The sequence below is a fragment of the Schistocerca gregaria genome, chromosome X (assembly GCF_023897955.1).
Source record: "Schistocerca gregaria isolate iqSchGreg1 chromosome X, iqSchGreg1.2, whole genome shotgun sequence".
Lineage (NCBI taxonomy): Eukaryota > Metazoa > Arthropoda > Insecta > Orthoptera > Acrididae > Schistocerca > Schistocerca gregaria.
Genome location: NC_064931.1, coordinates 793,724,922 through 793,737,251, shown reverse-complemented (window position 1 = coordinate 793,737,251; position 12,330 = coordinate 793,724,922). Strand labels below are relative to the sequence as shown.

General features: G+C 35.7%; 1 protein-coding gene across 1 annotated transcript in view; it reads left to right on the top strand.

The window, feature by feature from the left end:
- LOC126299466 (sodium-coupled neutral amino acid transporter 9-like) overlaps positions 1–12,330 on the top strand; it is a 276,856-nt gene that overhangs the window by 200,989 nt on the left and 63,537 nt on the right. The window contains exon 4 of the mRNA XM_049991386.1: positions 10,888–10,982. Within this exon, the coding sequence (XP_049847343.1) occupies positions 10,888–10,982 (95 nt within the window). The remainder of the gene's footprint in view (positions 1–10,887; positions 10,983–12,330) is intronic.

The following is a 12,330-nucleotide window of genomic DNA, read 5'->3' as shown; positions in this document are numbered from 1 at the left end:
AGTGTTCTAAAGAAGAATATCTCAAAAAAGACGTAATGTGAGTAGCACAACAATGCATGTCGTGCTCTTGGAACTACTAATGAGGCCAACGAATGTTTAGCTTTAGGACAAGATGGTCTACATACAAACAGGTTAGGCTTGCCTAGAATAAACTATTCTATTTGTAATATCATACTGATAAGAGAAACTAGCATACAGAGATGGGGTGTAAAAATTAGCAAACAATAAAATGTAAAAAATACAAGCAATCTTCAGAGATGTCCTTCAAAATATTCAAAGAAGTAAAAATACTTTACTAATGCTCTGAAGGCTAACATACAATCAACTTGGCAGAGGAACAAAAATTAACAACTCGCGAATCACTCTGACAGAGAGGATAAATATAAAAGCTGTTTGCATCAATGAACATTGGCCTATGGAGGACAGTATAAAAATCTCAAATATCCTTGGATATTTACATGTTGCCAGTAAATTTTGTAGGAGTAATGTAATCTGCAAGTTAATCCTATGTGCTTGTGGAGAGGTGAATGGAATGTAAATTAAAATTTCTCCATCTGAACAGAACTTCAAGGCCCAATGAAAATGACTGTCCACCCTGTCATCCTCAGCCTACAGGCCTTGTTGGATGCATATATGGTAGGACATGTGGGGAGCACATTGCTCTCCCAGCTGTTGTCAGCTTTTGTGACTGGAGACATTACTTCTCTACTTCTCAATAACGTAGCTCTTCAGTTTGCCTCGCAAGGGCTGAGGACACCCCATTTGTCAACCTCATCTGGTAAACTGGACAGTCACCCACCCAATCACTAGCCAAGCCCGACAGTGCTTTACTTCGATGATATGATGGGAACCAGCATTACCACTGTGGCAAGGCCACTGGCAAATGGAAAGTAAAGCAAGACAGAATTCCTATCAACTTAATGTATGTAAGAAAGGTGCTACTTAGAGGAAAGACAAAATATTGTAATTGTATCTGTGTAAAGAATTCTTGTTATGAAAATAATAAAAGGAAACTTTTTATCAGAATTCCAGTGTATATTCCAGCAATTTAAAAAATAAATCAGGAACAGAGTCATAATAGGCCCTAATTTCAACATAGGTTTATGACAGCATGGCAAAATTTATTGACGTGAGTTTTAATTGCATTTAAATACTAATTTTACTTATTTTACTTGTGTAAATTAGGGTTTGGCAGCTGTTCTGGATTCAAACTCTGGAATATTTTCTTCATCTTCCCTGGCGAAGGAATTTCAGAAGGCTGTGTTTAGTAATTCTGCTTTGGCAGCACTGTCATCAATAGTATTTCCACTGTGATCACACAGAGAAGGCACCGGTTCTGTCTTGCCACTAGCATGCTCTGCATATGATCAGAATCTGTCTGGATTTTCTGGTCATTTTAAAAATATGCTAGCAGCAAGCCACAATAATACATTCTCCACACGATAGCAATATAAATAGTATAGACGACAGTGGTGCCAAAGCAGAATTACTAAACACAGTCTTCTGAAATTCCTTCGCCAAAGAACACGAAGTAAATATTCCATAATTTAAATCAAGAACAGCTGCCAACATGAATAACTTAGAAGTATATATCCTCGGAGTACTGAAGCAACTTAAATCCCTTCAGGTCCAGACTGTATACCAATTATGTTTCTTTGAGAGCATGCTGATGCAATAGCTCCATACTTAACAATCATATACAACTGCTTGCTTGACAAAAGATCCATACCCAAAGACTGGATACTTACACAAGTCACACCAATATTAAAGAAAGGTAGTAGGAGTAATCCACTAAATTACAGGCCCATATCATTAACATTGATATGCAGCAGGATTTTGGAACATATAATGTGTGCAAATAGTGCTGAGTGCTATTGATAAGTGATTTCAAATTGATTCTATATTTTTGATTTACAGGTGGCTTTTGACACTGTGGCACACAAATGGCTTGTAATGACATTGTCTGCTTATGGAGTATTATCTCAGTTACATAACTCGATCCATGATTTCCTGTCAAAAAGGGGTGACAGTTCATAGTAACTGTCAGAAAATCATTAGTAAAACAGAAGTGATATTGGCGTTCCCCAAGGTAGTGTTATAGGCCCGCTGCTGTTCCTTACCTGTATAAATGAGTTAGGAGACAGTTTGAGCAGCAGTCTTAGGTTGTTTAGAGATGATGCTCTCATTTATAGTCCAGTAAACTTTACTAGACTTCTGATGGCTTTACTAGTCATCAGAAGATCAAAACAATTTAGAAAAGATAACTGTAAGGCACTAAAAGTGGCAGTTGACCCTAAATAATGAATAGTGTATGGTCATCCACATGAGTGCTAAGGGGAATCCATTTAACTTTGGTTACACAATGAATCAGTCAAATTTTAAGGTCATAAATTCAACAAAATATCTAAAAATTACAATTATGAGCAACTTAAATAGAAAAGAAAACATAGTAAATGTTGTGGGGGAAAGAATATCAAAGACTGCATTTCATGGGCAGGACACTTAGAAAATATAACAAATCAACTAAAGAGACTGCCTACACTACACTTGTCCATCCTCTTTTGGAATACTGCTGCATGGTCTGAGATCATTGCCAGGTGGGACTAACAGGGTACATTGGGAAAGTTCAAAGAAGGGCAGCACATTTTGTATTATCACAAAATAGGGGGTAGAGTGTCACTGACATGATACAGGATTTGGGGTGGATTTTGTTAGAACAAAGGATTTTTCATTGGGGCAGAATCTTTTTTATTTTTTTATTTATTATTTACAAGTCAAGTTCTGTAGGATCAAATTGAGGAGCAAATCTCCAAGGTCATAGAATGTGTCAGTACATGAAATTACAACATAAAAGTAATAACAGATAAAAATAAATGTTTATGAACCCGGAAAAAGTCACTCCATAAGCTTAAGTAAACGCAGTCAACAATACAATAAGAATCAGCTTAATTTTTCAAGGAACTCCTGGACAGTACAGGAAGAGTGACCCATGAGGAAACTCTTCAGTTTCGATTTGAAAGTGCGTGGATTACTGCTAAGATTTTTTAATTCAACTGGTAGCTTATTGAAAATGGATGCAGCAGGATAGTGCACACCTTTTCACACAAGAGTTAAGGAAGTCCAATCCAAATGCAGGTTTGATTTTTGCTGAGTATTAACTGAGTGAAAGCTGCTTATTCGTGGGAATAAGCTAATATTGTTAACAAGAAATGACAGTAAGAAATATATATATTGAGAGGCCAATGTCAAAATACCCACACTCGTGAACAGGAGTTGACAAGAGATTCATGAAAAACCCCCATCTCTGAGCCAAAAATAACCTTTTAGATTGGGAAGAGTTACCCCAAAATATAATACCATATGACATAAGCGAATGAAAATAAGTAAAGTAGACTAATTTTCATGTCGAATGATTACTCACTTCTTATACTGTTGAAATAATAAAAATGGCATTATTAAGCCTTTGAATGAGATCCTGAATGTGAGCTTTCTGCGACAGCTTACTACCTATCTGAACACCTAGGAATCTGAACTGTTCAGTTTCACTAATTATATGCTCATTCTGTGAAATTAAAACGTTAGGTTTAGTTGAATTGTGTGTTATAAACTGTAAAAACTGAGTCTTACTGTGATTTAGTGTTAGTTTATTTTCTACAAGCCATGAACTTAGGTCATGGACAGCACTATTTGAAACCAAGCCAATGTTGCACAAAACATCCTTTACTACCAAGCTAGTGTCATCAGCAAACAGAAATATTTTAGTTACCCATAATACTAATCATTTATTTAAATAAGGAACAGGAACAGGAATGGCCCCAACACTGATCCCTGGGACACCCCTCATTTGATAGTACCCCACTCGGACCCCACTCACAGCCATTGTCAACATAGTGAATAATGACCTTTTGCTGCCTGTTGCTAAAGTAAGAGGTGAACCAATTGTGAGCTCCTCCCCGTATTCCGTAATGGTCCAACTTCTGGAGCAATATTTTGTGATAAACACAATCAAATGCCTTAGTTAAATAAAAAACATATGCCAAGCATTTGAAGCCTTTTGTTTAATCCATCCAATACCTCACAGAGAAAAGAGAATATAGCATTTTCAGTTGCTAAACGACTTCTAAAGCCGAACTTCACATTTGATAGCAAATCATGTTGTATGAAATGATCAATTATCCTTACATACACAGCCTTTTCAATAACTTTTGCAAACACTGATGGCATAGAAATAGGTGTAAAATTATCTGCATTATCCCTTTCCCCATTTTTATAATGCGGCTTTACTACTGAGTACTTTAATCGCTCTGGAAACTGACCATTCCTAAAGCAAAAATTACAAATATGATTAAATACTGGGCTAACATGTACAGCACATTAATTTAATACTCTGCTAGACACTCCATCATAACCATGAGAGTCCTTAGTCTTCAGTGAGTTAATTACTGACACAATCTCCCTCTTGTCTGTATCACAGAGGAATATTTCACACATCAATCTCAGAAAGGCATTTGCCAAGAAACTTACATGACTTCCTGTAGAAACTAAATTTTTATTTAATTAACCAGCAATGCTCACAAAATGATTGTTAAATACCTTATGTATATCTGATTTATCAGTAACAGAAATATTTTTACTATGAACTGACTTTAAATACTCAACCTTGTGCTGCTGACCAGGTACTTCCTTCACAACTGGCCATATGGTTTTAATTTTGTACTGTGAATTACCTATTCTATTTGTATACCACACACTCTTGCCTTCCTAATAGCATTTTTAAGCACCTTACAATACTGTTTGTAATGGGCTATTGTAGCTTAATTGTGTTCTAAAAGATATCCTTACCCCATTAGTCAGCCACCTGGGCTGCCTATTACTGCTAGTACCCTGTTTATAACGTTCTAATGGAAAGCAACTCTCAAAGAGCATGAGCAATGTGTTAAGGAAAGCATTGTATTTATCATCTATGTTATTGGCACTATAAATGTCCTGCCACTCTTGTTCCTTGATAAGGTTTAAAAAACTCTCTGTTGCTGTTGGGTTAACTTTCCTACATAGTTTGTACATGTGACAATGGTTTGAGTACAAAAGCCTTTTAGTGTTAAAATTTGTGCATTATGGTCTGAAAGGCCATTCACGATTTTACTAATGGAATGCCCATCTAGTAATGAAGAATAAATAAAAATATTGTTTATGGCTGTGCTACTGTTCCCATGCAACCTGGTTGGAAAGAGCACAGTTTGCATCAGATCACATGAATTTAGGAGATCTACCAACATACTTTTTCTTGCACCATTATATACAAAATTAATATTGAAGTCACCACATATAATTAATATCTGGTACTTCCTACAAAGTGAATCAAGAACCCTCTTTAACTTGAGCAGAAATGCTCTGAAGTTGGAGTTAGGGGACCTACAAACAAGAACAATTAGAAGTTTAGTTTCACTAAATTCAACTGACCCTACAGAACATTCAAATATCTGTTCAGTGCAGTGTTGTGATACATCTATGGACTCAAATGGAATACAGTTTTTTCATACATAGCTACTCCCCCAGCCCACAAGGAGCTCCTTGAGAAACAGCCAGATGATCTGTATCCTGGTAAAGGAAGCCTTCTCATCAACTTTCAGTTGTCAACTTCCTCCTTAAGTTTTTTGTTGACGCCGACCTACATAGGGAGAAACAATCATCATAATAAAGTTAGGGAAAGCAGAGATTGCATGGAAAGATTAAGGTGTTCATTTTTTCTGCTCAGTGTTTGAGACTGGAATAATAGAGAATTATTGTGAAGGTTCCAGAATGAGATTTTCACTCTGCAGCAGAGTGTGTGCTGATATGAAACTACCTGACAGATTAAAACTGTGTGCCAGTCCGAGACTCTAACTCGGGACCTTTGCCTTTCATGGGCAAGTGCTCTACCATCTGAGCTACCCAAGCATGACTCACACATCGTCCTCGCAGCTTTAATTCTGCCAGTACCTACCAGCAAACCTTGCAGGAGACTTCTGTAAAAGTTTAGAAGGTAGGAGACGAGGTACTGGCAGAAGTAAAGCTGTGAGGATGGGGCGTGAGTTGTGCTTGGGTATCTAAGATGGCAGAGCACTTGCCTGTGAAAGGCAAAGGTCCCAAGTTTGAGTCTCAGTCCAGCACACAGTTGTAATCTGCCAGGAAGTTTCATTGTGAAGGTTGTTCAATGAACCCTTTGCCAGGCACTTAAGTGTGATTTGTGGAGTACCCATGTAGATGTAGCTGTTGTGCAATGTTTATGGAGTTACCTAAATAATAGAACCTTGTTCTAAAAACCAACAACTAATGATGGTTCAGTACAAAAAAAATGATTTTTTTCCATCATAGATTAAGTAAGGTTCCGTGGACTGTAGAACTCAGTACCAATAGAGCCTATTTTAAGTTCTGAATTTTTTCCTAGATTCTTGTAAAAGTTCTTGCATGTCTTTAATGAAAAATTTCCTTTTGTTATGTACCATAAAAGTAGTTGATAAAGTAACGTGGTTTACAAAAGGAATAAAAACATATAGTGCTTGAGAAACATAGCTACACAGGGAACTAAAACACGCAAAAGTCCCAACTATGTTATGAAAAAATTACAATGATATTTTTAAGAAGACTTCAAGGGCAGCATAATTGTTGAAAAACATATTTTGTAAGATGCAAACAAGTGAAAGGCCCTATGGTCAGTAATCAAAGATGCACAGGCACTACAGCTAGTGGTCATGATATTTATGAAATGAAGGTAGAGGGTAAAACTATTGTAAATACTGCCCAAATGTCATAGTTGCTAAATGAATTGTTTATAAATGTAAATAAATCAAACAATGGTGCAAAAAAATTACACAGATATGGTCAATTTCTTTGGCACTGACCAATATGAAAGTGAACCTTTCATAAATTCAGCTTAACTACAGCAAAAGATATAGAAAATGCAATACTATCACAAAAAATGAGACATTAGCAGGGTGAGGTGGAACACCAAACAAAGTGTTAAAAGCAATACCTAAAATAATTGTGCACCCATTATCCACAGTAGTAAATCAATCTTGCGAAGAAATGTTTTCCCCAGATACTCTGAAGTATCAGTTGTTTAACTACTGATCAAAAGAAGAATGTATCACACAACCTCTTCTTACATCACCCTCAAAAATATTTGAGAAGGTGGTCACAAAATAAATCCAAAGTTTTGCACAATAGTTTAACATAATATCTAAAAATAAGTATGGGTTCCTAAAAGGCAAAAATACAGTGGCTGCCATCAATGAATGTGAACACAAAACTAGCTCTTCTCTAGGTGACTCCCTGCATGCTACAGAATTTTTCTATGAACCATCAAATACATTTTACAGTGTGAACCACAGCTTACTAGTCACTAAATTGGAAACTTGTGAATTTAAGAGCTTTGAATTAGAATGGCTATGGTCCTAGATAGCCTATGGATGACAAAGGGTGGTTGTAATATCAGAGAGAGGAAAATATTATTTCAGAATGGAAAACCATTTTGCAGGGAGTCCCCCAAGTTCAGTCTTTGGTCACATCATGTTTCTGTTTTACATAAATGATCTACTACTCAGTATTGACTGTCATTCAATTTTATGTGAAAATGACACATAGGTCTATGTAATCATTTAAACTAAAAGTACTGACTAAATTGCTGAAACTGTAAAATACCCTAGAAAAATTAAATAACTTGTCTAATCTAAATGGGTTAAAAATAAACATGGGAAGAACTTACTTAATTTTGTTTTAAACTTTATTAACTAAATTAAATCACAGAAACCATGATTTATAGGAAACTAGCTATGTGAAATTCCTAGGAATGCAGGTAGATAAAAACTTATAATGAGCCTCTCATATGCAGTAACTTGCAAATAAATTAAATAGCCTAGCATTTGCGATTATGATGTTACAAAATGCAGCCAGCATGAACATCAGGAAAATAGTATATCACAGCATCTTTGAACTGGTGATAGGGTATGGAACTATATTTTGGGGAAGCCCAAAAAATATTTCAAGAATATTAACACTTAAAAATTTGTATTAGAAATATGCACAATGCAGATTGAAGAAAATAATATCATTCACTTATAAAAAATCTAAGTATTTAAAGTGCTCCCTCACTGTACACCTATGAACTGTTTATCTTTGTTCATAGTAACACTAATTTATTTGCACCAAATCAGTTTCAACATGGTTACAATAGCAGAAATCAAAATAACTTTATACTGTCTAGTATGATTTGAAAGTGAATGGTTCTTAAACTCCATAGTATATGGGTAAGGAAAGTTATGACAAAGTAAAAGATCTGCTCAGTACTAACTTGGAATGACTGAAAAAAGTATATGACAAACTAGTGCAGAAATGTTGATATCCAGCTGAACATTTCTTGATGAATGGTCTGATAAATTGAGCAAGAAAGAATACATATTTCAGCTTAAAGTTTGTTATGTTAAAAAGAATTATCAGTTATGTATCTTGTCACTATATTATATTAATAACATATTCTTCTGACAGACTGGCAGAAGTATGCTGAGCAGGCCCATCCTGCTGCATACAGTTTACTGTATGCAGCATGGTATGAATGCTCACCATACTTCCACAAGGTTGTTGACGGAATGTTTGTGATAACTGTTTATTGACTTGGTCTTTAACACTACATATGACAACCAGACCAACTTGGCAATCTGAAGATGTTCTAAGAATGAAACCAGCTGTAGCACAACAGACATGTAATAATACAACTGAGAGGATTTCCAAGAATCGTTAAATTTGGTATCAGCTCTGGTGCTAAACAAGATCAAGATTGTCTAAAACTGGTTCAGAAAACATATTACAGTTATGGCAGTCAAAGTGGATAACATACAGAGAGCAGAAGGTTATCTACCACGAGTTTAGAAACTAGACTGTAGTTATAAGAAGCAAAGTATGTGAAAGGGAGGTAGCAGTTGAGAAGGGTGTGAGATTTTATTCAATCTGTACACTGTATAAACAATCAAGTAAACCTAATAGATTTTTAAAAATGGTAATTAAAGTTAAGGGAGAGCAACTAAACATTTTGAAGGTTTGGAAAAGGCTCTGTAATTCTCTGTGACAGTAAAGGACTTAGTAGATCAATAGAACAGAATAGATAGTGCCCTGAAAAGAGATCATAATATGAACAACAAAATTAAAAGAAGGATAATATTGTGTGATAAAATTACGGCAGATTGTGGTGAGAGAGTTAGATTATGAAATGAGATACTTAAATTGACACATGAGTTTTGCTGTTCATGCAGCAAGATAACTGATATAATCCACAGCAGAGAGATACACTGCCCAATCACTTTAATGTGAACACCTGTCAAAAGTGTAAATAACCATCTTTTGCAAAATAAACAGCTGTGAGATATACAGGGAGAGAGTCAATCAGGTAATGGAAGGTACTGACATGTGTGTGGAGTGATGCTGACTCTAGTGCCATGGCCAGCTGCACTAGGTCTCTCAGTTGAAGATCCACGGCACGAACACCCTGACTGAGATGGTCCTACAGATTCTCAATTGGGTTTAAATCCAGTGTATTTGGTGGCCAGGGGAATATGATAAACCCATCCTGGCACTCTTCAAACCGTGCACATAAACTGTGAGTTGTGTGGCACATTGCGTTGTCCTGATAGAAGATGCCATCATGTCGAGGAAAAACTAACTGCACAGACATGGTCCACAAGGACAGATGCATACTTGTGTTGATCCAATATGCCTTCCAGAATCACAAGATCACTGAGGAAATGCCACAAACCCATTCTCCAAATCGTAACACTCACTCCTCTGGCCTGGACCCTTCTAATGATAACTGCAGGATGTTTTATTTCAGACATTTCATGCTAATGAAATTCATCTGGAAAGGTCCTTGTTGCCTCTCAGTGGGAATCCAGTCGTGGTATTGGTATTCAAATTCCAGCCTTTGTCACCAATGAACAGCAGTCAACATAGATATGTGAACCAGACACCTGCTGCAAAGGTCCAGATGCAGCAACATTCACTGAATGGTCATTGAGAAGACACTGTTCATAGCCCCTTGGTCATCTGGGTGGTCAGTTGTTCAGCAGTTGCATATCTATTGGCCATATACATCAACCACAGCCATTGTTCACCCCTGTCCTCTATGGCACATGATGCACCACAGTTGCCTCTGTGCCAGTTTTGGTTAGCACCATTTTGCCATGCACGGTATGCTTTAACCATGGCAGCACATGAACAGTTTACAAATTTAGCCATTGACCCAAAAGCCAATGATCATGAACTTTTGGACATCAGATAAGTCACTCCATTTCTGTGCTATGACAATGACTGCACTCTTTTCTGCATTCCCCAGACAGATTTTGTATACTGTCCACTGACACCTGCGGTCTGTGAGTGGTTACTGCACCTTGATGCCAAACATATTGGGTAGTCACATTAGTGTGACTGGATCATGTAAAATGCAAAATGTCAGTAGTAAGAAAAGTATTTCTGAAAAAAAGCAATATATTGACATACATAATAAATTTAAATGAAGGAAAGCTTTTCTACAAATATTTGCTTGGAGTTGGCCAAGTACATGGATACAAACTGTGGACGATCAGCAATACAGACAAGAAAAGAATAAAAGCTTTGGATGAAAGGCACAGCAACAATAATAGGTCTAATCAAAACTGTAAATAGCGTAATTTAATATGCTGACTGAATATACCAACATGTTGGCTATATAATTCCCATAATCTGTCAGGATTGAAACCGGGTTTTTCAGGCTTGTCAGATACTATTTTCATGCCATTATTTTAAAGAAAACCTGTAAAATTAAATGATTTTTTCCTCTTTCATGGGTTATATTTTTAGTAAATAATGAATTTATTTTTGTAGGTGGTACCTGATCATGTAATTCCTACATCAGTGTTTGTGCCATATGTTCCTGGAAGAGACCAAGAGAGTCCAAAACAGAGCAGCTTTGTTACAATGTAAGAACATTTTTAATATGTTACTAATAATGAAGTTTATTAGAAAAATTAATGTAAATTAGATAATGTTACAGTATTTTGTAATTTTAGTCTATGTAAATTCTCTGTCAGTTATAAACTCTTCACTATATCTGAGAATCACTATCCATGCATTCTGAATAAGAAGCTTTTCATCCTTCAAACAAGTTTTTATACCTAAGAAGCTCAGTTGTCATTACCAATAGCACATTTTATTTATTCATTCATCCTTTGCATGCTGTTTTAGAGTTAAATTTGATAGGTGCATAACTTAGGAGTAAAGAAGACAACTTCTAGTCACATCTTCCTATCGACAACTTTTTTTTTTTTTTTTTAAAATCATGATTATTGGTTTTTCTAGCAGTCTTTAATGGTGAGCATTATTCAGGACTGCATATAGAAAATAAAGAAAAAGGGAGGCAAATTAATGCACATAATTATAAACCACTATTTGAAATGAAAGTAGTTACCTTGTTTATTTCTTTCCTGGTGTCTTCTTGAAGTTTCTCTAAATTAGCTGAAACTTATGGAATGTTCCAGCTTTACCAAAAGTTGTTCAGATTTTTGGTTACTCGTGAATAAATTTTAGAAACAAAATATTGCAGAACCTTGTTGCTCTTCATCAATTATATAAATTACTGGTTCCATAATAAATTCCAACTTTGAGTAGTAGTAGTGTATGGAACTATATTTTGAGGCAACCCAAAAAAATATGCCACGTATATTAACACTTAAAGATTCTAATGAAAAATACACAGAATGCAAACTGAAGAAAATAATGTCACTCACTTATAAAAAATCTAACTATTCCAAGTGCTCCTTCACTGTAACTCTACCAAAAGATTATCTTTGTTTATTGTAACGCTGATTTATTTGCAGAAAATCAGCTTCAGTACAGTTACAATACCAGAAATCAAAATAATTTTATGCTACCTTGCATTATTTGAAACTTAAAGCTCAAACTCGATAGCATATGTGTATGGAAATATGTGACAAAGTAAAAGGAAAAGATCTACCCAATACCAACTCGGAACAACTGGAAACAGTATATGACAAACTGGTGCAGAAATTTTGATATTCGCTTGAAGAGTTCATGAAGGATGGTCTAAGAATTTGAGCAAGAAAGAACACATATTTCAGATTAAAGTTTGTTATATTAAAAAATCAGCAGTTATGTGTCTTATATAGTATACTATATAACTATATATTCTGCTGACCAACTGGCAGAGGTATGGTGAGCAGAATGCCATACCTGCTCACCATGCTTCTGCCAGATGGTTCGCACAATTTTTGTGATAATTGATTTGGATTTGGTCTTTAACATTACACA